Source organism: Euwallacea fornicatus, chromosome 1 (assembly GCF_040115645.1).
Source record: "Euwallacea fornicatus isolate EFF26 chromosome 1, ASM4011564v1, whole genome shotgun sequence".
Lineage (NCBI taxonomy): Eukaryota > Metazoa > Arthropoda > Insecta > Coleoptera > Curculionidae > Euwallacea > Euwallacea fornicatus.
Window position 1 is genome coordinate 5,953,200 of NC_089541.1, and position 27,381 is coordinate 5,980,580.

A 27,381-nucleotide genomic window follows, 5' to 3' on the forward strand; every position below is an offset into this window, starting at 1 on the left:
CTAATTCGTCCCACAATATTTCAATCGGATTCAAATCCGGACTCCGAGGAGACTAAACCATTAATTTAACAATACCGTCCTTTTCTAAATCGTGTAAATATTTTTTCCATAATTTAGATTCGTGTTTTGGGTCATTGTCTTGCTATAACATAAAATTGTGACCCAAAAGCATTAGTCCAGAAGGTATAGCATGAGTTTCTAAAATGCAATTCCCTGGCAATTTATTGGTTATTTTTGCCGGTCTTGTGGTAACTACCAGCCCACGCTCACGTTTCGGTGTTTAGTTCTCTTTTTTTAGCCGTTCATTTCAATTTTTTAGCACTTCATTTCAGACATCATCTTATCACTGAGAAAACTTAAAATTTGATACATTATGCCAAATCTTCAAAAACGCAACGTTATTATCACTATCAGGAATAACAATAACAGGAGCATCTCCAAAATTTCCCTTCGAATCGTTTTAGATTGTAGTTACACCTGTATTTTTTGCAACATACCATAATGATTTTATTTAAATTTATGATTTCGAAGACAATAATGACCCCAGGCGAACATTACTTGCAATATTTTTTTAGTAAAAATGCTGTGCTGGAGAGAAGTAATTAAATGTATTAAAAGAGGATATTTACACTATCTTGTTATTTAAACAACACAGCAAAATAAAGATGCTCAAATACTTGTGAGCGGTAGTGGACAAAGTTACCATATTAGGGAAACTTTCTTCTCTGGAGAAGCATCAAATTTTTCTAAAGACGAATAAATGATTGCTTATGAAGCTCAATCAGAAACTGCTGTTAGTAACCGAACAAAACATTATTTTTTGAGGGTCTTCACAGGAATGCCTTCCGCGATACGCAGTAATAGTTTGGACTAATGATGAGCATTTCCAGGATAACCATCTCAAGGATTAAGAATTGCAATCTATCCCAAACTACCTATATTAAACGAAATGCATTTTCAAATTTTTCATTTAATCTTCCTCCTCTATAATCTTCGTCCTTTGCACAGGCTCGAATCTCGATCAAAACAGACAAATAGTCGCGCAAGTACCACCTCCTCATTAAGAGCACCACGCTCGGTACCCGGCATCAATTAAAATTGTCTTGTTTAAATCCCGCTTAATTAAAAAACCAATTAAACCATATTTACGATTTATGGTTTTACTGGTCCTTGAATAAACAAAACACACGAAATGGGGAATTTTATTTCTTTCTGACTTTGACGTGTTTGCCGAAACATCTATACGATTTTTCTACTACTGGAACACTTAATTAGCGACAAATCCGTCGTTTTTGTTATTTCAGAGAATCGCAACATGATCGCAAATATTCAGCTTAATGACGCGCACCGTTGATATTTCAATAAACCATTACTAATAGGTTTTCATTAGCGCACGTGCACATGAAATTGCGGCTGCGGCAGAAGGAAGAAAACTATTAAGTTCCCAAGAAAATTAGTCGCTTGATTCGTTAACTATAATAATTGCGCCTAAAAGAATTTTCCATCGACAACACTTTCGGACCAATCTTCAACCGCAATCCACTTACGCGACTCCGAATTCCCTCCACAAGTACAATAATTAATACGAAATCTAGTTAATGGTGCTGAAAAAACTACTGACAATGTGGTACTGGTACTTATATGTCTTGTGTAGAGGTTTATATTCTGCTAGAATGCTCATCAGTCGTGACACGCATCCGAAGACGCATTCTTGTCTAACGAATTAAGTGACCGGCAAGAATGCTATAATTGATTTTCATTATCCTTTTTCAGTTTAGTAATTGTTTTATTACTGGACGAGATGTCGTTTTGTAGCTTTATTATTGGCAGATGACATGTGGACCTCCGGCATCCAAAAAATATAGAATACACAAAATACCAATTTTAAGGTAGGGACTGTTATAACAATAAGAAGTCCACCATACCAGAAAATTCATGTGTAAATTGATTAATCCCATAAAGCCAACATTACAAACCTTAACATGGAGCTTCATCCACAACCCTAATAACTAGGCAATTTTAAGCTGTTACCAATCCCGTTTGATCATAGCACTCTTCTGCTAACATTTTCATTAAACTTGCAGGTAGATCAGCAACAACAAAAATGGCGCCATTTCCCATGTAAAATCTCTTCAGAAAAATAAATTGGAGGAACCGTGCTACGCACCTACAAACTGACCCCCCCTCCAAATTTCACCCCCAATAACAACATCCCGAACCAAAACATACCTGTTATGGGAATACTTGTTATATTATTTAACCTGTGACGTGATTTCATAACGGGTCTCAGACTCAGGCATAACAGATAATGATGCATTAAGTTGTGCATGGGCGTTAAACTTTGAGGTGTTGTTGCCTTTACTGCATTTTTTTTTCGTTGTGGGGTTGACTAGGAGTTGTCGATAAAAAGTGTCTTAAGGTGAATTATGGTGTGCTCCACTCCATTTTCTCATAAAACACCTTTGACATGAGAAATTGGCCCGGCTCTGTTACTGCTTATCTAACCTTGCATCTCTAAGAATTCTAACAAACGAAAGAAAAATCTATTTTGTTTTGATTTCGTTCTTGCTTGAACTTGTATTAAAACCAGCAATTCGCATGTCTTTTAAGAGAAGATGGAGATGGACGGCAGAAGGAGTATAGTTTGTGAGGTAGGATTATAGATTACAGAGAGAATTATAGATTATAGAAGGAATTATAGAGGGGAAGAATGTGCGGATGAGACAGAAACTAAAAGAAATTCAGACAGTCAGCAACTGAGAGAGGCAGCAGAGACTTCCTCGAAAAATTTAATGGAAAAAAGAAAGTAAAATAAGTTTTCAAAAAGAGAGAAAGGTAGGATAAACGTGAGAAAAGGTGGTGGGGATGAGTGACATGACCGATGAGTCTGACAAATTACCAATTCATCAAAAACTGGTGCTGCTGACGAGAGTTTTTGTACCCATTTAATGCAATACCGCAAAAGCTCACGTGAAATTACGCTCTTTCTAGTTTTAAAACTTTCCAGAATAGCCCATTCGCTCACATTAAATTCAATAACTCATTCAACCCAACAAACTAATCTAATAATTGATTTCATTTTACAGTAATTTCTTTGTACCTAACTGGTAAATACCTTCATTTGCAATTTGCAATACTGATCTTGCCTGTTATTGTGCACGGTACCCGATGCTTTTTTGACAAAGTTGCGTAACGTTCTTCAAGGTTCCCGAACAATGGCGGATATGCACCATTCAAGCTGAAACTAATGATTTACGTAAAAACCCTGATTTACTGTAAGGTGTAAAGGAAATTAATATCTTTACTATAACGTTGTTTGTTCGTTCCGGCTTATAGAATTTGAATATAAACATTGTTGTTCTCTTTAAAAAAAGTCATTCAAGTTCAAATTCAGCGGAGGTGTTCAGGAAATGTCTAAATAAAAAAAGAACATTAATAAATACTGCCTTATTTTTGTGCGAGTTACTATATAATGTAGGAAATGAGGCAAAGTCGTAAAAGCGTAGTTTTATGATTTTTTATAAAGATAAAACTACCTTCGGAAAAATCGCAAATTATACCATTTTTAAGGGCTGTAAAAAAGGCAATTATGATGAAATTTTTCCTTAAAAAAACAGTATTTACTATGAAAAAACTATAATTTGTATCGATAATTTTCAATATTTTGTGAAATTATGGTACTTTGTACATCACCAATTAAAAGTATGTTTAATAGTAACCAACCTCATGTATAACTTTTGCAGAAAAAACGGCAATTTTACCTTTAAATAAGTTCATAAACGAACTCCATAGGTTACCTTTTATAGGAAGCAACCTGGCAATTAATAAAAAAGAAGATAATTATCATCATTGTAATTAATATTCATCTATAAAGAACCTGTGAATAATGATTATCACAAGATTGATATACTAATGGGACATAGTAACGTCGTTAAAATTAGGAGATAAGAGATCTATCATTTTGGTTATTACATAATTAGGACTTACTTAAAACATTTTGAAAACAGTGTGTGGAAAACACTTTCTTACGGCACTTTATCATTTTTTTTAAATCAAAAGATCACATGAATACAATGAACCAAAAAATAATGAGTCTTAATTGGTATGACGTTAAAGATTAATTTGGTGACTTTTTCTCAGATATAACATTTTATGGTTTTCGCTCCTTGGTGTTTCATATGTATGGATGTTCAGCATGCGATAGTTGAGCCCCTGCCATAAATTATTATTATTAAAGGTTAGAGCGGATCTTCATCAGATTAATTAAGATGATATAGTGGGACTCTTTCGTGATTTATAGCCCGGTAAAAAATTACAACTATTTTAATCTTGTTTATAGAAGCCATAGGTTAACGATTTACCCTGATACGTGATCAAATATGGTGTTTTCTCAAAAGAAAGAGAAATAAGAGACGCTTTCACTCATCGTATACCATTGTTGCACATTTTATAATACTAATTCTATACGTTCAATAATATTTTTCTCATGGCTAATTAGAAATAATAAGTGTGATATTATTCAGAAATGTATGAATAAACGACCATTAAGCAGTGTAATATGAATAACCACTGTATTTATTGACATTTCATAGTAATTAAAGCACAGCGAAGTTATTGAAATATTTCAACTTGAAAAACACCAATGTGGGTGGTTAAATAAATTTGCGTCATTTTATAAGAAACTTACCATTTCTTACTGCTTACCAGGCATGTGGGTTTTAATTATCAGACGAGGCATAAACCAATTAGTTTATTAATTATGAACAAACCCTGTATTTTTATTATTTCATGAAGGTATTATTTGAAACGAATTTCAGCAGTCCTGTAAGTAAATACATACAGGTTGAATATTCTTTCAGACAGAGCGACGGGATCTTCGAGACTTAAAAAGATAGAGAGGCGACTAAATGGGGAAAAGTTTGCAGTTTCGTGTCCTGAGTTAAAAGCCTTATTTTAACTGTTTTATTTAAAGAGAAATATTTATTTTGTCTTAATTGTCAATAATAAACAACTCAAAACAACTTACACACACGAATATTATTTAGCATTCAAGTTATAAAATTAACTTCATTACAAAACTAAAAACAACGAAATATTAGAAACAACTAAAACTTCTACATTTACATAATATGCTAAATCATTTAGAAAACAAGTATCTAAGTAAATAATCAATAATCATCATAAATAATAATAAAAAATCCGCCATTTTTATTAATTTATTACATTCACTAACTTCATCAATTTTATTTCGTTCTTGTATTTTAGGTTTTATCAAAGGACCGTATTCTCCTAATTGATCATACAATCTTTAAAATGCAGACAAACTGGGCTGTCGACGGTGAAAATATCTCTGGAAAAATTGTTTTGCCACCCTAACTGCATTCTTATGACATTTAATGTAACACTTCACAATATCGCGTTTTTCGAAATTAGAAAAATTCATTTTTAACTAAAGAAATACTTAAATTAGGCACAACAAATTAGATAAAAACTGCGCAATGTTAACACGCGTGTTTAATTGTCAAATTATTATTACATCTAATTGTCAATTAGATTATTCCCAAAGCCAACAAAAAAAAAATAAAACATTTAAAAGTTTTATAATTTTGGCACTTCCGAAAATAAGCATATTAAGTGTTATATCACTAAAAAAAGGGTAGAAATATGCGATTTTATAGGTCAACTTTTTAATATGTCTTCTATTAAAAAAATGTAAATTTGTGTTAATCTCAGAAAAGACCAGTTTTTTAAAAAAGTTATAAATTTTATTACATTCGCAGGACAATTATCAATAACTTTTGCATTTACACATTTTTGATATCATCTATAATAAAAAGACTACAGATGTATTTTTTGCCTATTTTAATCTTTTACAAATATCTAATAAGCTATTACTTTTTTTGGCCTTTAATTCAAGTTGCAAAACTGCAAAACTTTCCCCAATTAACCGACTCTCCATCTATTTTAGTTTCAAAGATCCCTTCACTATGCATGAAAAAATACTCACCCCGTATAATGACTTTACACTTTTGTTGGTGAAATTAGCAGTTTTAAAGTCGAAATTTCAAAAGCTTCTCTACTATAATTAAGAGGTGATAAATGGGATTAAGTCCGCACCAAGTTTAGCAATTATTTTAAGCATCCAGTTCCGAGCAAATACGCTTCGATCACCATAGCCTTTAAGAGATGATGATTGTCCAAAGAAAAGGTCACTATATGACCGATTAATGTATGGACCTAGTGATGAATGTGGGCACGGAACTGTGGTACCCCGTTATAGTGTGGTTCTATCTTCAGAGATTTACTTAAGCTAGAGCTAGTTCACGTTAGCTGTTTCTTCTGTACAATTGAGCATGCTTTCGAACATTATTTCTACTCCATCTACTAGGCACTTAAACCACACACACCGAAGTACCTTTATGTCCGTATCATTCTTGGCACACGAAATTTCGACAACTTTTTCAAACTGTTTTAGGAAACAATTCGGATTCTAAATAGGCCAAAATCGTATCTCTTAAGACTTTTCATCGTGAATCAAACGAGAGTTTGCACGTGCTTACGGGCGGCACGTGAGAGTCGTGATCGCGGTTTTGTGCTTCACTTGCTCTTCCCTTCTTTAAGCTTGCAGCTCTTCTTTTTACCTTTCATTCAATCAAGTTCAGATGATATATCCGGGATGTATGTCGATCGAGACCCGTCATACGAGCACATCGAAGGATGTTCTTTGTTTTGCTGATGAATTCCTGTGGCTGTGCTTTATTAGGTAGTGGTATAACTATCTTCGTTTTTCTTCACTGAGGTGGATTAAGACGAAGATGAAGTGTATGTCAATCAGTGGCCCGAACGAACAACGACCATTTAATGCAGATCATGTAGCAAAATGGATTTTTCACGCGGTGTTACCCCCTAGGTGGCAAAGCACCGTACCATGACCTCGCAGCATAAAAACCCACCCAGATGGGATTACTATGCTTAGCAGCCCATGTAAACGGCTGTGATATACCTGCACGCCGTGTTCAGCTGGTAGAACGGATTGTTTTAGATTACTTTTGATTTATTAAACGTCGCGTAATACTAGCTTTATAGACCAATCCGGGAAATATGAGGCTCATGGAGACATATTGCCAGATCTATCAATGAACGGTAGGGTTCGAATGCAGGCAAAACCCTATCGTTTATGTTACACAGGGAAGAGCTTTTCCAGAGTAAAAGTATCCATTAATCAACGTCTTATAATATATTATCTTATTCTAAATTGAAGCTGTTCCACTTCTGAGTGATAATTAGCTAAGCTGCCAAGCAAAAACCTTAGAAACGCGTTTCGTAAACGAGAGAGGCACTACAAATAAACGAAATCGACAACCCACACGAGATATGCAAAAAATCTTAACATTCCCTGTAAATGGATTTATTAACGCGTTCGAATTTTTCAAAACGGCCGCGTTATCAACTTCAGATATGGAAGCTTTCGGAAAAAAGACGATTAACATTCATGGAACGCAGCTGAAGGAGATATATGTGGTGTTTAATTTATTCCGTATCTTATCCAACTTTGACGCAAATTGTGAAAGATGGTATCGAACTCATAAATAGGCCACATCTCTTATGCAAATCCATCTGGTTAGTTCGTAAACATAGGATATAAGGTGTGGCAAGAGATGGTTAAATCATATACACGTTACATCTTACTATGAGTACTTAAGGATTTCTGTAGTTTCCAAAGGGAGCCACTACAGCTTAAATGAATTTTCGGAAAAAAACGAAACCCTTTGAAGACTAAAATGAATTGCAGACACCTTCTGCGACCTCATTTATTAGCTACCAACAGGAATGCACGTAAGAAAGTCCGAGACCTGAATCGTTGCAGGTCCTAAAATGGGTATACAGGGTGATCTATATGCGACCAAGGGAAGATACGTACAGGATGATTATACAGCCCATTTCCAAGAAAAATGATCTTGTACGCGTAGGTCGACAAATGTCTCGTTACCAAAATACGAAGTGTTAAAATCTAAAAGTGGTTCACAATCTTTTCTCTACAACTCCTAAGGTTTATAACACATTTACAGCAAATCTGGGGGTATACTACACTTAAAGATATAAGTGTAAGATATATAAAACTGCAGTGCGAGCTGGCAATCTACAGGGTGATAGTTGTTTTTGACTATGACTTAACCACAGTGTCAACAAAATTGTGGCATTTGCTAAAGACAAAAAGAACTACGTGACATAAAGATGCTCCTGTGTCTCAGAATGTCTTGGTTATACATCAGACTGCGTTCGTATCGTGCATTTCAATGTGTCAAGTTGTGGTTACAGTCTTGAACTGGTCCGATCCTTAAAAGAAGTAGGTGTAGAACTGGTTTTCTTCTCAGTTTTGACTTCCCCTTTTGGCAAATAAGTCACTAATCCATGGCGACAAAAATGGAGGAAATTACGTCATAACAATCTTGTACGCAGGCGCTTGACTCTTCACTGCCTTCGAAGTGATGCCACAAGGACACGAATGCGAGGCGGCCTTCGCGCCAAATGAAATAAGACAAATTTTAGTGGAATGTAGGAAATGTTTTGCTAACTCCATTTTTCTTGAGTGACTGACCTCATCTAAGAAATTATTGTCAAAATTTCCATTAAAATTTTGAAACGGAACATAGTAGGCCCGTACCGAAACAATCTCCTCTCGAACCAATTCTCCTTTCTTCTGCTCTTAATCTTCGTTCAGAAGCACCAGCATCTTCGACTCAACTCGAATGGCCTCAGGCGCAATTGTATTGCTTCAGTAACCGCGCGGATGGTGCTCTGTTTTATTTTGTAATGATCGCGACCGGTTGGGTGTGGCCCCGGGCCCTCAGGGCTCACATGCAGGGCTACCGAAGAGTTAACTTATGGACAGGACCGGGCTGCGCATTTTCGATATTGCATTTTAAATGCATAGCACCCTCGTCAAACCACTGCAACTCAGCTTGCAACAAGACATTTCCCATGATGTTAGTGCGGAGTAAGAAAACACTTTTTGGTTTTTCATTTTTTTTTTTTTAATTTGTTCACGGATTCTGCGCAAGATTTGTTTTTAGGCGAATTTGAAACCAAGGATATGGAGAGAGAAAAATGGTAAAGTCATTCATTTTTGCTACTCTCGTGGTTGAAGTAAATTTTACTGAAGTGTATTTTTTTGTTTTTTTTATTATGTACACTATTTTATTTCGTGAAACTCAAGTTTTCTCTTTTTTTCAGTTTTTAAAATTTTGGTCGTCTCAACGGAAACTTAAATAGTACGTGTAATCATGTGTATGTACCGCGTTGCTTCAGACTCCATCTAGTGGAAATCTAGCGGACAGCATCAGAGTTTTGTATATTTTCAACGCAAGGCAACGGACAAAATTTTTTTTAATTTAACTAAAACTTGACAGTGTAGTCATAGTACCACCGTGTTCGAGATGGTACCGTTGCTCGTGCTTTAGGTGTCATTGAAAGACTGTAGAAAAATTGTCTTTGGTCTAACATCTCCTCTGGTTTCAAATCTTTGGCGTATGTTACTCGCATGTGGTAATTATGTAAACCGTCAGCCGCTTTGCTCTGATGGGATGTGCGTGTAAGTATGATGCGGTAGCCGAATGGTCGCCTCGGGCCAGATTGAATGAATGCCTACTCGGTCCATCGTGGCTGACCATCGACCAGGAACTTTTATGTACTGAATCGGCCGAAGAATTGCGGAAATACAACTCATGTCAATCCGCTCCAAAACAATAAATGTCGTACTTCGAGCCGCAAACTAACATCAACTTCAGCAAACCACAAGGTGCAGAGCTATAGCTGCCAATGTTTGCTCGTAAGATTACTTATGTTAATAACGGACCGTAAATTGTAAAACTATGGTAATGCCGGTTGTTGCATGTGGATCAATCACCGTTGTGATTTTTGTTCAATTTCTCGCATATTGGCTACACAATGTGTACTGATTGTTGCGGCTCAAATTGGTACTCAGTACAGATGATTGCTTGTGGTTTTAGGTAATCAGATTTTTTGCGGCCCCCAATTCAAAAGGTGTTCATTTGTAATTGACGGGCTAAAACGGCAAACTTTACTAGGTCTAATAAGATTCCTGTATTGTGGAGAAACACTCCGGGACTCCATTCAAAGGAAGCGAAAAATAGTTTTCAACAACGTTGTTTTGCAGCAACTGTACTTCGCAGATGGCGCGGTTCTTAAGCGCATTTAGCATAAAGGAAACACGTGCCGTTACAATTTATATCGGCGATATTTTATTAATTTATATATCGCATTTTATGGTAATTAAGAGTAAAGTTATCATCACTCAACATTCTGCAGTGCGAGTCCGTTATGATCTTTCCATATGGGGGAAATTGTGTCCAACATAGTCAGGTGGAATTTTAATCATTGCATGCAGATTTATTACAGTTTGATTTATGTTCGTTTTTCCTCGTGACAAAGAAATAAATATTTGGAGGAATGTTATATTGTTAAAGGTTTTTGTTGGTAGGATATCGTGAAATGCATTGAACATAATTGAGAATGCAATGCAATTGCGTATTACCATTTTGCAACTTTGTCTCCTCATTTCTTGTTTTTTTAGGTCTCTAAGGAATTGTTCTTGAAATTTTTAACGATGCAAAGTCTGTTGCCGAACCCTGTGGGAATCTTGATTTCGCCCTAGATTTCGCCAGCAAATTTTTCTATCTCCTCAATTTTTTTTAAATAACATCTTCGTTATAATTTGCTGCTCTTTTTCGTGTTGACCTTTTCTCCCTTATCACCTCATTTCCATTACTTTTTCGCTCCCCTTGTCCGTCCTAAACTTCTCATTTTTTTGCGCGTCACGTCACGTCTTGCTCTTGTTAAAAAAATGTTCAATTCAGCAACGCCACTGCTCGATTCCTAAATCATCAGACTATAAACCAACCGAATTCCCCAGACATTTTTTAACGACCATAAGGGAGCTGCAGGTATATCAACCGACATCCAATTCCCCGATAATGATTTCTTTCTCACGTCATAAAATACAAATTATGCCACACATAACCCTATGTCCATCCCGTTCTGGCTCCAAGAAAGCCTTCAGTTCCTTCTTTGTTCGCGTTACGCCCATATTGTCTTTAATACTTTAATGATGCACCTGTAGCTTTTGTTTGAGCCAGGTAAAGTCATTATAAATTTCCTTTAAGGGTGTAATTTTTTTATCACCTCAATAAGGGCAGATATGGATTAACTGAATCTAAAGTTTACCAGAACTGGAAAAACTTACTACTGTAGGTCAACGTATTTAACTCTAATGATGTCGACAAGTGCCACCTTTTTATAGGTTTATAAGGTTTACACCATTACGAAGAGATCAGATAAGTCGCCGAACATCGGAATAGTACTTATATTACACACAGAAAACAGGAATCCATACAATTCCAGTGCGAGATATGGGCCGTAAGATATGGGGAAGATAAGCGGTGCTTTGAGAGCGCAGTACCGCCCGCTAAGAATGGTTCAAAGTCGGTTCGGATCAGGCGTTTTGATCAAAAACCGGTAAAGCATGGAAACGTGATATCAGTGCAGAGTTTGAGATGAACGGCCTTGTTTTTGTTCTATTCCGAGATGAATTTACAGAGTATACATGGCTCTATGGAAGTCACGCCCTTAGAGCTACCACAGAGCTTTTGTTTTCTTTCGAAGCATTATCTGTAAATATCTCTCTTGTTCGGAGGCACATGAAATATTAATAGTAATTGCAAATGAGCCCCCATTAGAATCTTAGACGAGGCACTCAGTTAAGGTTCTGACGTTTGCTTAGAGAAAACGATGATATACTCAATAGTGGTTCGGTGTAAAGCTTATTAAAAACGGAACACGAGACAAGACAAAGATATATTACTCGACCATTTCTTGTTCAATTAAGAAATAAGTGCTTCCATATCCTGCGAAAATCGAGAACCGGTCGCTAGAAGATGGATAAATGTTGTTTGCTGACACGAAATGCAGTAGGTATGCTGTAAGAGGTTAGTTTGGGTTAATATCGCTGGATTTTTAGACCAAGAAAGAAGGTTTCAGAGCAAACCAGTAAGTGGAAAGGACGAGCCATTGAAGCCATGTCGGTTTAAAAAATGTTCTCGCGTTGAATGAGCTGGAAAAAGAAACAATTTAAGAACATATTGCATACCGATAGACGACAGTATAAAATCTTTACAACATGATTAAAAAATTGTAATACACTGGTGTAAAATAAATGCATAGGGAAGGGCAAAATTGTCACAAAAACCATTAGGTAAATGAAGAACCGAGGCAAAATCCAGAGTTAAAAACGCTGACAGAAAACTATAAACCCAAACGCTGAAAACTAAAAATAACGAAAAATTTGGGTGAAAATTAATGAGTAAAATTGGCACTTAAAAAATGTTATTGAAATTGATCCGATAAGGGTTATAAAGTTTAATAAAACAAAACTTACAGGAACAATGCTGATCAAACATGAAAAAGATGAAGCCGAAATAGGAGCAATAAAGTGGAAATAAGGGGACAATTGAAGTGTTCAGGACTAAATTACGAAAAACGTGCCAGAAAGTTTATCTAGGAGAAAATGCCCAATACAACTGAAGATAACATATTGTGACACTTATATCTGGTGTCATCTCCACTAAAGAAAGACTTTACCATATCTCAAAAACTCCCTACGCCTCTGTTTTATATGATGTACCTCGTCCGCTCCATCGGCGCCTCCACTCGGTCTAGATCTTCATTAATATCTCTTTGATTACGTCGGCCTTCCTTTTATTTCCCTTCCTATTAAAATCATTCCGAGTGACTTACCTGAATCTCGAATTCAGACCTCGGGCGACAATTATTTCAACAGGATGTTTTTCTTAGAAGACCTGGAGGAAATCGCCACCATAAATTCCTGCCTAGATTGCGAGCCAAAGAGTCGTTTAATCAGTGATGAATTTTTGAAGTAACACAATTTTAAGCCGCATTAAATTTGATTCATAAGAGCCTGAAAAAGCTGTTGAATGGACGGCTGTTAAATGCCCCGTTAATGTAACAAAAGGGACCAAAAATTTATGGGCTCGCTTTGTGGTTTATGGCTTTGTGGTGAGATAAATTGGTGATAGTTGAAGTGAATCGGATGTTGATTTTGGAACACAATCGGAGGTTTGATTAAGATCGGTTCAGAGATTTAGTGAAATTTGTGATGATTAGGATTATTGATCTAGAATTTCGGTAACGTTATTTCTAATTATTAGCAACATAACAGTAAAAAACAATTTTACGCGTTACACCATCATCAGCTGATGATAAGCCTTCCATTTGCTTTCCGCTTGGAAGCCATTCATTAAAAGTTCTCTTCAATGGTGTTCAAACCGCCAAAAGGCCCAGTTAATTGTTACTTTAGTAAAACCAAAGATCCATTAAGAAGTTCGTTATATTAACTATGGTGTAAGCGCAGAACCATGTATGGGTCCTCTCGATAATGGGCAGGCACTCGTCTAGTAAGTGTGAATAATGGTTTCTTATGAGAGTGAATTTAAATTAGAAATTTGTGCATTAATAAATTGATAAATTCTCAATTAATAAGAGTTTTTTGTTTTTTTTTTTAATTATTAGTCATTTTTAACGCCTCCGCTAGGCTTAAGACGAAAAGTCCCAATAAGGCTTAAGAGGATTACTATATCGATTCCATAATACGCTAACTAAACATGTTTTAAGTGAGTAATAAATGTAGGACTTTGCATTCATACATATAGATAGCTATGGAAATGTAGCAAATCTCTTAAGTGGCACAATAGAAATCGTCTCTTATAAGAAAATCGGGGTTTCAGGCAATTTATTGCACACAATAACCGCAATTAATACAGGAACAGAATCACGGTAATTGTAACATGCAGGTAATAATATACGTCAATATCGTAATCAATAATAAACGACACAAGCAATTTTGCTGTATAATATCGAACATAATGCTCTAATAAATTGGTAGCTCCTGGCATTGATCTCGGCCACTTGCATCAAGTCCGGCATCTAAATTATTTATTAATAAAGCCGGGAAATAATGAGGATTAAAACCTCTTGAGATAACTGTATCTTAGGAAATTGCCATTAGTGTGGCTTTGATTTTTGCCGTTGACGGATACATGTTCCAATTTACTTTTCAAGTTTTATTATCAACATCTTACCTAGAGTAAAACCATCGAGGTACAAGGTGCAATAGAATTTTCAGTAACTGCCAAGATAATTAAATAAAGAATCTGGGGACGCTTCAAACAATGAAGAAAACTTCAATGAAGAAGGATGTGATATTGAATCTCTGGCAGTTTAAGGGAAACAAGGCATTATCAGATCTTCAGATACTCAAAATTGTCAAGACAATGAAGTGACGGAACAAAGTTAATTCAAATGTTTAACAATTAATGAAAACAGGGTGTTTGGAAAAGTTGGTACAAAATATAAGGAGGTGTAAATTGACCCAAAAATAGTCAAAAAAAGGTTCTACAAACGTTAGTCCCACAGAGCACCGTTACTGAGATACATACATATGTAGCTCCAAAAAGGTCTTATCATTTGAATATTTTTTAAATAACTTTTTTTCTGATTAAGATAATGGAATGACTATTATAGGTAATAATCATATCAAAAGGGTCTTTAATCATAATAAATTTCATCCAAATCGATTATAAATAGGTAGTTTTCTAACTGTCCTTAAAAGAAATTTCTCGAATATTTTTTATTCATTTGAATTATCTAGCAAATTACATAATTTTTTAATTAATTTTCGAAGAAAAAATGTATCAAATTTTTTCCGAAGTCTGCATGGTTAAGACAGAAATAATTTTTTTTTAAATAATGTATGAATCAGCACAGCAACTATTTAAAATATTTTCACACAGCAGGCATCTTTCATGGTGTTAGTTTCATTGCAGTGATTGTCCCTTTCTCTAATGGAAGTATTCTGCACGCTCAAACATACCCACCGACGTACGTACAAAGTTGTTATATAATACAAGAAAGCAAAAAAGTAAAGAAAATAATTTTTTATATTGAGTTTTAGACTACAACTTTGTACTATAAAATGCATAAAAAACATGTAAGTGACAATCACTATAATGAAACTGTCATCGTTAAAAAATGCCTAATATGTGAAAATGTTAAAAAATGCTGTTCTGAGCCATACATTACTTAAAAAATAATTCTTTCTAACTACGCAGAAATATAAAAAAAATAGTAGAGAATTTTTTCTTCAAAATAGTCTTAATTATTTAAAAAAACGATAGTATTTATTTAATAATTACAAAAGATTAAAAAAATTCGAAAATTTTGTATTAGTCTCCTAACTATCCTTATTTATGGATTTTGATTAAACTGATGATAATTAAAGACCCTTATGGTATGATTATTACTTACAAATTTCTTTCCAATAACTTAATCGGAAAGTAAAATATTTTTAAAAATATCCGAATAAAAGGGTCGTTTCGCCTCATCTTTTAGGAGGTCATATCTAGTAACTGTGCTCCGTCAGATCAAAGTTTATGGGGACTTTTTTACTATTTTTGCCTCTACTTTCAACTCTTTAAATTTTGTACCAACTTTTCCAAAAACCCTGTATGTCTCCTGGAGAGAAGAACCACACAATAATTGCAGACGATCCAAATTGCCGAGAAAACTATCCACAAAAACACAAATTATTTCATATCTTCTTCACATTATAAACCATTTAAATACTACTGATTTTAATCAAATAAGAAAATTTCAATAAACAAATTTTAATTTGTTAAAGTGCTCCTATGCATCTCAATGTTTTTTTTCTTCCTGGCATCCATTTCTTAACCTAAACCAAGTTTTCAAATTTTGTTATCAGTACTTAAAAAGAACACTTAATGATGTCAAAACTTAACGCCCATTAACCACATTTTAACACGACTAAACGACCATAAATCTAAACACCATAATTTCGTCACGGTAAGTTAAGCCTTACCCCATGAGTAAATGCTTGTGTCCAGCATAGCGTAACACCCTATATATCACTCAAGATTCAATCTGTTGACACTTTCAATTAGACTAGTTTTCCATCAACGCATTCATTAGTAATGATTGAGAAACCATTGTTTAACTCTGGTTTATAGGAAAAACTTTGAGCTCCCCTGTATAGGATTCAAGTCCCAAAACGTTCCAGTAGCAAGACATTGACCAATAAGTATACGAAGTCGCACGGCCCATCACCGATTCACCATTGTCCCATCAATGCGCGACTCGTGGCGGTACCTTTGATCACATGGGAATCGGCCCATTATTGGGCCCAGACAATGGGCGCACTCTGCCCAATAAATCAGCCCGGTTGGGAATAGTGATGGGCCGCGATCTGAGCCTTACTGAATAATGGATCGATTATTTTTCGGCGTAGTAGAGATACAGGATGTTTGGCAAAAAAATCACACCTGATGCATCCATGTTGAAGGGAGAGATCTTCAACCAAGAATCAATTGCCTTCCGGCATCAATAATAATTCCTGATATGTATGTTGACAAGTGGTAATAATCCGATATTTTTAGTTGGTACTTACAAGATGACCTGCTGTTACAGCTTCCTGAGCTTTTAAAAGATGGAGGCATGCTGCTGTGATAAATAGGCTTTGCTATAATCAGCACATAAAGTATTAGGCTATAGTGTATTTCATTCCGCTTTCAACAATTACTTTAAAAATCTCAGTCATGATTTTGATGATCGAATTAGATTATAAACGAATTATTTTATTTTCGAGCGAAGAATAAATGAATGACGCCGACTCATTGGACTCAGAACAAAGATCAGAAATAACATCACCAAACCTTTGTAATAAAGAACGATTTGAGCAATAGTTTTCAGTTCAAAGATGAGTCGACTCCATCTTAGTGAATTATGTGCAGATGAGTTTTTAATGATTCGCTCACTAAAGTCCTTTTTTAAATGATCACCTATTAAGCGAAAATTTCAATAAAACTAACATACTGTTGAAGACTTAAATCTGTTCTATTTACTGGTAAAACTGGAAGTATTTACTATATTTTCGAACAGAATTGAGAGACATTGAATTGTTCTGGACACCCTAGACTCTTGAAATAGCAAAGAAGAATTTACAGAAGACGTCAGTAAGAAGTTATAAGGAATGAAACCTTCAAATTTTTGCTGCAAAATGTTTATTAGAGAAAAATTTGGAAGAAATGTATAGCAGAATTTTCAGGTATAGCACATATACTAGAAGATTTAGTGAAGAAACACAAGTTACTGAAAAGTTTAACACATACATACATAGGGAACCAAAGTTTCGCAGATATGCATTAAAAATTGAAGGAAATATTTTTCACAAAAATGCTGGAACACGTTAAATATTGTTAAATGTTGTGAATTTTTTGACGTAACAGGCTAGTATACAGGGCTACCCATGTAGTAGATAAATATACTGTTTAATTTTTTGCTATATGGGAACTCATGTATTATATTACGTGTTTGAGTTCTTTGGGAAATTCTTGACATATTTCATGTAAAATTTTCATATCTAAATTCTACAGTTATTGAAAAATTTACGCAATATGGCTATTAGAGTGCCCGGGCAGCTCGCCTGACCTCACCCCTATAGACTTTTTTTTATGGAATTATGTGTGACATAAAGTGTATTTAAATCAATTGAACAATACAGAATATAAAAGAAAATAAAATCACTGAAAAAGCTGTTTAAATGTACAATATAATAAATACCTCCTCAAATGATAGAAAAGATCTTGAAGAGCACAACTAAAAACATTGTTTGACACGTTCCAGCATTTTCATGGAAAATATTTCCTTAAATTTTTAATGAATTTATGCGGGACTTTTGGTCCTCTACGTAGAAACGACTTTCAGGATTTCAGTATAATTTTGCCAGTAAATGCAGATGCAAAGCCTTACGACATATCCGGTGATCTGTTGAATCTCTGGATGATCCGAAGATTATTGAAGAGGCATTATCTTCATAAGACAGTGCCTTGATCTTGAATACTACATTTTAAACGTTCATATAAATGTTGATGGTAATCATATCGCTAACTTCCTGGTAGGCAACTGAAGATATTGAAGTGCCTATGACTGAGAAATATTCCTTAAATTTATATTCAGTTTAGGTACAGGAAGTTGTTTCGCCTAAATATTCATTAGTTTCTAACATCTAAAATTACTTTTAATCTTGAATGGAAACTACAGGCACTGTAATGATCACCCATTCGTGTTGGTCATCACATTGCAACGCTGAAAAATTTGCTTATATGACCCTACGTTAAGATATATCAACCTTGGTATATGGAAACTGCTACAAGCCGAGTTCTCTTCAGCAGATCCATTTAATTGAGTTCTGTTTGACCCACTCAGTATTTTCCCACGACCATACCATATCATAACTAACCAATTTCATCGCAACTGTTGCACATCATCAGTTTCAATTCCGTTTTTGCGTATCATCCCAATAAACGACGATTTGAATCGAAACCCGAGTAGTACCAGTTTTTTGTCTTCAGCCTTAAAACAAACACTCTGTCAAATCGAAAAACTGAAACATCGGCAAAAACTACCTCCCAGAATACGATTTCGATTGTTCATTCTGACTTTTTCCTTTTGACATCATGTGGAATTAAGAGCAAGGAAATTGGATAGAAGAACCGATTTTGTGTCGAAGAGAGTTTGATCAGGGCTGGAGTCAATTCATTTGTCATTTTACACGGCAGAGCATCGAAGATTTAATTCCGAAATAAATTCGGTCCTGAACTGCATCCCACGTTTCCACCGCAAAACATCAGATTCGATTCGGTTTTTGGATATAAATTGAGAAAAATACAGCGATCTGTGCCATTTTACGTCGTAGTAGATCACTGTTCCCAATTAGATTTGGAAAAAGTTTTGCCATGACTAAGTTCCAATGATTGATTGCTCCAAGATTTAATTAAAGCCCCAAAAGAGAGCATCTACATATTACTCGATTGAATCGAGAGAGTACGGCAGCAAGTACAGAAAGTCCACTTTGAAAAATAACCACGAACGCTGTCATCGCTGGTAATTGATTAACCCATTTGAGATACGCTGGATTTAATGTCTTTTCATGCAGTGAATCAACCGATATGGGTATCTTAATCTGCAGCAAGAAGCAAGAGGAGAAGCGTTTAAAAATGACAGCTTGATTGCAGTTTAATTGAAGTTATATGTCTATGTTGTGCACAGGCATCTGCTACTGACTTCTAGATAAGAGTGGTTTGACTGATGTGCTCCAAAGAGCCTTGATGATCTTCAAAAACTCCCCAATCCAACGGCCGAATAAGGCGTCCATAATGCGAAAACCTATTTGCAATCTCCTTTTTTAACGCTTTCAATTTATAACCGGCCAGGTTTTTAATATTTTAATAATAATCGCATGCAGCAGCCGCGCCATATCTCTTCATATCTCTTGAGAAGATACATTCTTGTAGTCTGTATATTACTCGACCCTCCAGTGGCGGAGCCACGACTCAGGCAAAATGATCGTGTGAAACCCGCAGATAATCTAAATTTGTACATAAATAATTTTTTTTTGTAGTTAGATGAATAATCCTTATGGAAGCTTTTATAAAGCTTGACATCCATATAGGCAAAGATGGGAGGCTGCCTGCAGGGATGTAATGAACCGCCACTGTTGAAAGTTCTCCGAGCACCTTGTTGCACTTTTATAACAAATAATTTGCTTAATCGATTTGCTACTGAATAATGCATCTGCGAAATGGGCCCCTATCTGCACGCAGATCGCCCTAAAAGAAAAAATTCGAAAATCCCGACAAGCAGAAATAATGATATAGTAGATCAGGCAATATCGTTATTATTACCCAGTAGCTTATTTCGGTTTCGTATATAATTACGATCGGGAATCTGTCGTGCTTTCGAGGTATCTGATAGTTAGGTTCGCATCTAATCGTGGATTGATCGAGTGGTTCTATCAAACGAGGTTCTGGCTTTCCGTCATAGATTACAGGTTTTATTAACGGCTGAGGAGAGAGATGCCTTGATAAGAGTACCCTCTTATTCACAGCTTCCATCATGAATGAAACAGCGTAATGCAGTACGAAGCCTCTGAAATTATGGCTTCTAACTAAGAGTAACCTGAATGAAATTTCAGAGTAACTTTAACTAACCGGGACTACTTTTTGGCAAGTTGAAACAATCCAAGCAACCCGCCTTCGACGTAATGAAACTTTCAGTAAATTTTCTTATAATCTTTCAGTACCATCAACACTAAATCAAAAGGACTGAAAGCAAAACCGTAAATCTATACTCAGCTTCATGTGAAATAAACCACTCAGTAATAATAATAATTAAGTCTTAAAATATAATAATAACATAATACACCATAATAGAGTAGTAAATGATCAGAGTTTCAGAAAAAATAAGAGCGCCAATGGTTTTTTCCCACCTATTTTCTCAATTTTTTATTCAATTATTAATAAATAAAACGGTATTTACATGGAAGTATCAGTTCATTTTGTTGCTGAACTGTTAACGAGACATCTTAAAATGTCTCCATTGACACAACGTCGAAATTTCTCCCACATCTTGGGTTTTGATGGAGAGCGCGTCATCGATATGAACGAGGGCGGATTTTCTCATCGTGAAATTATCCGAAGAATGAATTGGAGCCTCACAACGATTCCGACGATATGGTTTTCGTGACCTGAAAAAAGGACTCTGTGACATCGTCCAGCCGGACGTAGATTTGAACAAGGTTCCACTAACCTCACAACACCCAGCTTCAAAATTGGTCTGGTGCTTTATGTTTTGGTCGAAGATCCTCCTGTGTTCTTCCATGCGTCTTAAACGCACATCGGTACGTTAACAATGCTCTTAGGCCGGCATTAACACCCTTCCTGTAAACTTTACCAAATGGCGTTCTCCAAAATGATAATGCACGGCCCTATATTGCGAACATTACTTTAAGGTACCTGGAATAAGCACAATTGGAAATGCTGCCCTGGCCTGCACGATCACCAGACCTATCATTTAGCGAACATCTTTGGGACATGATGAGTCGCCGTCTTCGAAATTTATCGAGCCTTCTGAACAATTTGGATGCTCTACGATTCCACCTTGAGGTTGCGTGGAATAAAAGCCCTCATGAGGACATTGATTATTTATTGCAAAGTATGCCACGAAGAATATATGCTTGCATTGCTGTAGGAGTCGATGTCAATCATTATTAACTTTTGAATTAAGATGTTGTCGTTTGTTTACTGAAACTCTGATCATTTGATGCTGTAATATGAAGCCTTTTTTGCCAAAATCACAAGACTCAAGTATTATTATTATTCCTGCCTGGTGCATTTCATATGAAAGTGAGTGCATAAATAACTCTTATTCTTTTAAGTTTACATAACGCTAAATTATCTACAGTAACGTTTAAAGTAATAATTGTTAATGCAAAATTAAGCATGATTTTGCATATGGCCCAAAAGGGGGGCGTGAAGGAAAAAGCGGTTAGATACAAGTTATCCCTGAATTATTGAGGCAAATGCATGGTTACTGAGGAATTAGTCAATAGAATCTCTAGAGTCAAAGAAATTAGCACAAGATTCTTTGCATGTTTCGGAATTATTATTAGGGCCGAAAGGAGACAAGGGAATCGACTTCAAGATGAGGCATAATCTTTAGTCGACAACCAGAAAGCTGGTTTTAAAATCCATTCTTTGACTTCGAAACCCATATCTTTATGACATCCGCAGAATTCAATACATTCCGTCTTAACCCCTTGATCGTCTAGTAAACTAAATCAACCATCCTACGGATTCCTGTAGCAATGGCAGCAGCAGCAGGCAAATAAGGCCCTGCTGGCGGCTCCCATTGTGGCGGCATTTCTCTTTTGATCGTACCGCGACCGCGCTTATCTTCAATTGCTACTGTTTATCCACAAAGCACCGCTCTTTAGCATTTTTGCGTATTCCTCCGGTTTTTCTTGCCCACTAGTCTCCACCTTTTACTTTTTGGACAGTACGATTTACAACCTTAAAGACCTCCACGGATTATTAGTGTTACAACTATTCACACCAATTAGAGGGAATTTCTGGAGGATCCTTATAAAACTGAGAACAAAAATGATCTTTTTGAACTTCACCCCTTAAACACAACTTTTCTTTCCTTTTCAGATTCGACATCGCTTTGGTTGCTACGACGAAATTTCTTCTAGTAACGGCCGCAAGGTCCGGCATTGTAATTGGGTACGTTTCGTTCGAGTGGCCTCTGCATTCAACCCTTCGGTGAACTTTGTTGCTACGAAAGTTCGAGGAGAGCCTGTGTATGAAGCTGTGAAGCCCATTGCGCCCGATACGGAGCTGTTGGTCTATTATTTGCCTGAAAGACCTGAAGAGTTATTCTTTGTCAGGATGAGGGCCAGTCTATACAGGCAAACGATGGATTCTATTTTGGAAGGTATGGAAATGTATTTTAAAACATGCTACAAGTCTGCACAAATGTTATTAAATTATACTCACGTGGTCTGTTGCGTGCGTCTCTTTGCAATATGGGAAACAATTTACATTGTTCCGTAAGTGGAATAACTACAATACCAGAACTTAGAGCTATTATCGAATATCCTTCATTTAGTACTCTTCATACCAGTAACTGCTGATGGAAGTATTATAATTACTGAAACCGACGTTGAGAACATCTGCCTCTCTAGACGTATACGTGACTTGTAGCAACATCTTTAATTGATTCTTTATCTCTGAGACTGATGGGTGACCTTCATCCATCTTGCGCAATCAAAATAATTGATGGCAGATTTCTATTTCAGACTCACCTCTTGATCTCTCAATGTCCCTCCTGTCGAGGGCCTTATCAGGCTCCCCTCCTTCTGAGCAAGATGAAAGAAAATCAGTCTCAGGAGATTCTTCTGCAGCTTCCTCCCAAGGAGACCTTCCCGAAACCACCGTGCCAACCCCAAGGGCTCGCCCACGGGAACGAACCTTACTCCCTTGCGGAGTGTGTAGTAAAGCCTTTGATAGGCCCTCGTTGCTGAAGAGGCATATGAGGACTCATACAGGTAAAGTGGCGGGCTACAAAGGTTACATTGAATTATTGAAAAACTCGCCCTTTTGCAGGGGAGAAACCTCATGTGTGTATGGTGTGTGGGAAGGGCTTTAGCACGTCTTCATCTCTCAACACTCACAGAAGGATTCACAGCGGGGAGAAGCCCCATCAGTGTCCGGTGTGTTTGAAGAGGTTTACTGCATCGAGCAATTTGTATTATCATCGTATGACGCATATTAAGGTAAGATGTAGTAATAAAAGAAATGATGATTTTACTTAATATCAAGGAGAAAAGTGGATATTTGGATGGTAAATTACCGGTTATGAATGTAATTTTAACCTTTTTTTCAAGATCTTTTTTCATTTAACACTATGTGTTATGGTATGTTATATTTCGCTGTAGATGTCTTTAGCGGTTGTTTAGTAACGAGTCTGCATGATTTAAAAATATTACAACTCGCGGATCATAAAAAACAAGTAGCTATATCTCCCTGTGTTTACCTTTATGAGTTTTTGGCAAATCTGAGGCTTTTCAAATTCACGACAAGATTTTTGGAAAATTGTTTTCTATAACTGACGTGTCAAATCTTACTTTCACATAAGAATTTTTTAATAAACATTTCTATAACAGTTTTTATCGTATTTCCTTAAAAAATGTACCAAAAAGAATAGCAAGTGGTCAGGAAATCTCAATCACCCAATTAAATTTTTTAACGAAAAATAAAAATCACTTTTAAGGCCTAATTCAATAAGCTACCTGCTTTCACCCACATCAAACTAATGACAAATCCGACCACTTAAGCTTTAAATTCACCCTTTTCGTCGTCACAGTGACGTCTTATTGTACAAAATGGGTTTCCCATATGCTCCCATTTCAAGGTTCCGATATAGAAAAAAAACGGAATTATTGTAATTATGATGTAACACATGGTCTACGCCAGTTTGGGCAGCGTACAAGGTGGATTGTGGCGGGAATTTTTTTATTTAAAGAAGGACGGGTTGATGGTACCTGATAGGAACCACCTGCTGAACCGAAAAGACTTGCGTACGTATCGAATACTTTTGGCCGATTTCCGTTTGTATAATTATCATCTCGAAGAATTAAATCTTCATGGTATTAAATTTTCCAGTGACAGGCGTGTGACGCTCATCCTTGAAGAAGGTAATCCCCCAAATGAAGGGCTTAAGCCTCATAAGATGACGCGATTTTACTATAATCGTCTTCAGGCTTGAGTGTTCACGTTTAGATTATGATTCACGGCCGCGACCATCTAGTTGATTCTTATATTTTACGTCACAGTGCTTTTTGTGGGAAAAAACTGAGAACTGTTAAAGTTAAGGGGAAGGGTCACACATGTGTGTAATTTCGATATTGTCTGTTATCTGCAAGAAGGAAACCACACAAAGGCGAGAATTTTTCGTTGGTCTGAGACATGAAAACCGCTCAAGTTGAACGTCAGGGAAATAACTAACGTTCAACAGTCGGAATTACCAATACAGGGGACGTCGCAAAGGAAAACTTTATGAAGGAAACTGGATGTTACTTAAAACCTAAACCGACCTTTCAAATCTTTGAAAGAATTTCAGTTTAGAGATCTTACAATGAGGAAAATCAAATTCAATGAGCAGCGATTGAAGCACAAGTTTAATCATTTAACCAATTTTGATTTTGAGATCGGAAAGTTCCTTTAACTTTAACTTTTCATTTCCCTCCTGTACACTGAACAATAAAACAGTCCCCCTCGAAGGTCACCGACGTTGATGACACACGAAGAGGGCACACAAACAATAAGGAGGTCCCTCGACTCCTGAACCATGAAGTTCAAGAAGTTCACACGGGGCTCACCCGCCGTGGAACACCCAGTGCCCCATTTAATCGGTTTTCTGCATTTAAATCACTCATTACGGACCCGGACCATGAACAAGTGCCCATCACATCAGGTGTATTTATGGGAAAGTCTATTATTGTAGGGAGATATCCAGTTAAATCCCCATTAGCTAGGTGAGATCCCGAGTTGCTACATTGAATCATTATTTGGCGCATTATCATAGAAGAGAGTAGTGTTAAGAGGGGCGCCACGCAAGAGAGTAGAGTTAAAAAGGAGATATGATTGCCGTAAAATGACGCCATAGCATGTTTGGAAAAGTGGGAGATTTGTAACTCCAAATGGTCTTCAGAGTGTTGGAGGATTTGCGGTTTACTTATCGTAAGATGGTACCGCTGTTTTCACTGACAGGGATTTTTAGAGAATTCCTGGAATGTTCAGAAAAATGCAATTTGACGAGATTTTATCCGTTTTTCATGGAAATTCTTGTAAATTATTGCGGCTTAAAAACCTTCTTATTAAACCGTCTTCCTGCTGACTAAACTCCATACTTATTTACCAGCACTTTATAAACACGTTAACTAATCATTAGATAATGATAAACTTAACAAGTAGTTAAAGGATAATTTCTTATCAAGAAAAAAACACAAATCGCTTGTCCATGGCGCCATGTGCGAAATTAGCCAACATTCCACTTCAATAGTGATAGTCTTGATGTAGATTGTCGGTGGTATGTTTGACAATATACTAATCGTTCTATGCATCTGAGAAGCGTACGCGGCCTATTTGTCTCGGATATCGGATGGAGGATGACGGGTGACAGGATGAATGACTTAAAATCGAGAGAAAAAAGCGGAAAAAGAACCGAAGCAACAGCATTAAACAGATTGCGCGGACGCGGATTGACACCTGATGGACGTTTTAAATGATGCAAGTTGGGTGCCGGTGGCCGTTTATGACCAACAGGGCCGGATTTTCAACAAAAGCCCCTTCAATACTGACCTGAAATTCATTGCGATATTTCATAGTAACATGACACTCGTAAGCGCAAAAGCCGTTAACTGTAAACTATTTTCGACACACTTGCGGCATGCGATTTTTCAAATTTCCTTTTTCATGTGTATCTCGAAAACGAGAAATTCCGTAAAATGAAAAGAAGTCGTGTCTCTGGTGACATATTTATTTCGAGTCGGTGTCGAAAAATTCGTTTATTTATATCATCTATCGCCTTATTTGCAAAGCGAAGTGCTGTTGCATGCAAGAATGTTGTTTATATTGTGCCGGTAGTACCACACTTGTAATGCCATTAGTGTTTGGATCTGCTTTGAAGTGTAGAATGGCACTCCTCCTTCATATTTCTTACTATGAGTAGACAATTTGGCATTTAGTAAGGTCAATCTTAAAATCAGGAAAACGGACCACCCCTGAAAACATGTGATGCCGCGTTTTATTACTTCCCTCTGACGAAACGCGTAGAGACAAAGTAACCAAACAGAACCAACTTCTGATAGTTTCTTTTGAATTACGAGTGGTTGCTGCTGAAGTTAAGCAGAGATAATTTTGTAGAAAATCGTTATATCCCAAAATTCAGAGAATATCCAAGGCTATATTCGGGACAGTTTGGTGCAAAACTCTAATCTGGAAGAAGCCGAAGAAAACAGTTTCTTAATTTAATCACATGTTGGTTGAGCAGAAATACTGAAGGATGTGAATCCTAGATTCCCAATCTCGAAGGATTTAATTGTTTGGAAGTACTTCTCTCATATGGAGCATCTTCATGTCCACTACTCTCTTCATCGTTACACGATGATTCAGTATGTGTATCCTCGTCGCTCCACTGAATTCAGTTCTCTCCTCATAAGTGTAATGGACTTTTAATTAAAGCACGCAATGTAACTGAACAAAAAGACCCACAATTTGTATGTGAGAAATTTGAAGTTGATCTATACCGGAGTCCTTGACACGGGTCAACAAATCCCACGGACTTTGTTAAGGTTAAACGCACTGAACCATTTGATGTTTGTTCCAACCATAGCTATTGTTTCGTTTTAGAACCTCTCAACGCAAATGAAACTTCCTTCTAGAATTCCAGCCAGTTAATCCTCAATTCGAGCTTTAATATTATAAATAAATTGAATCGTCTTATCTTCTGATGAGCGCCCCGGAGGTACACTATTAGTTTAAGATTTTTTTCCCACCACAAATTAGAAACGCCTCCTTGGTCCGAAAAAATAATTAAAAAAGACACCCCGTAAATTAATCATATGTGTATGGGTTTTGTTTTTGGTTCGGAAATTGGATTAGTTCCACCTTGGACGGCTATTTACTTCTTTGGGTGAGCTATGTGCAATCCAACACTGTTGCCGCAGGTTACGAACCGGTTTAGAGTATCTTCAATTAACATAGATTTTGACTTGCTCTATAACCCAGATTAAATTTAATGAGTACGGTTCTTCTTGGCTTCGAAATGTAAATACATAAACTTTTTGAAAATTGTTGGCGTGCTGGCAGGACT

General features: G+C 36.4%; 1 protein-coding gene across 1 annotated transcript in view; it reads left to right on the forward strand.

Annotated features, from left to right (window-relative positions):
* The window catches only part of LOC136343021 (protein glass-like), a 56,526-nt gene that overhangs the window by 24,559 nt on the left and 4,586 nt on the right, over positions 1-27,381 (forward strand). Inside the window, exons 2-4 of the mRNA XM_066289386.1 lie at positions 22,158-22,440; positions 22,805-23,053; positions 23,112-23,281. Coding sequence (XP_066145483.1) covers positions 22,158-22,440; positions 22,805-23,053; positions 23,112-23,281 — 702 coding nt within the window. The remainder of the gene's footprint in view (positions 1-22,157; positions 22,441-22,804; positions 23,054-23,111; positions 23,282-27,381) is intronic.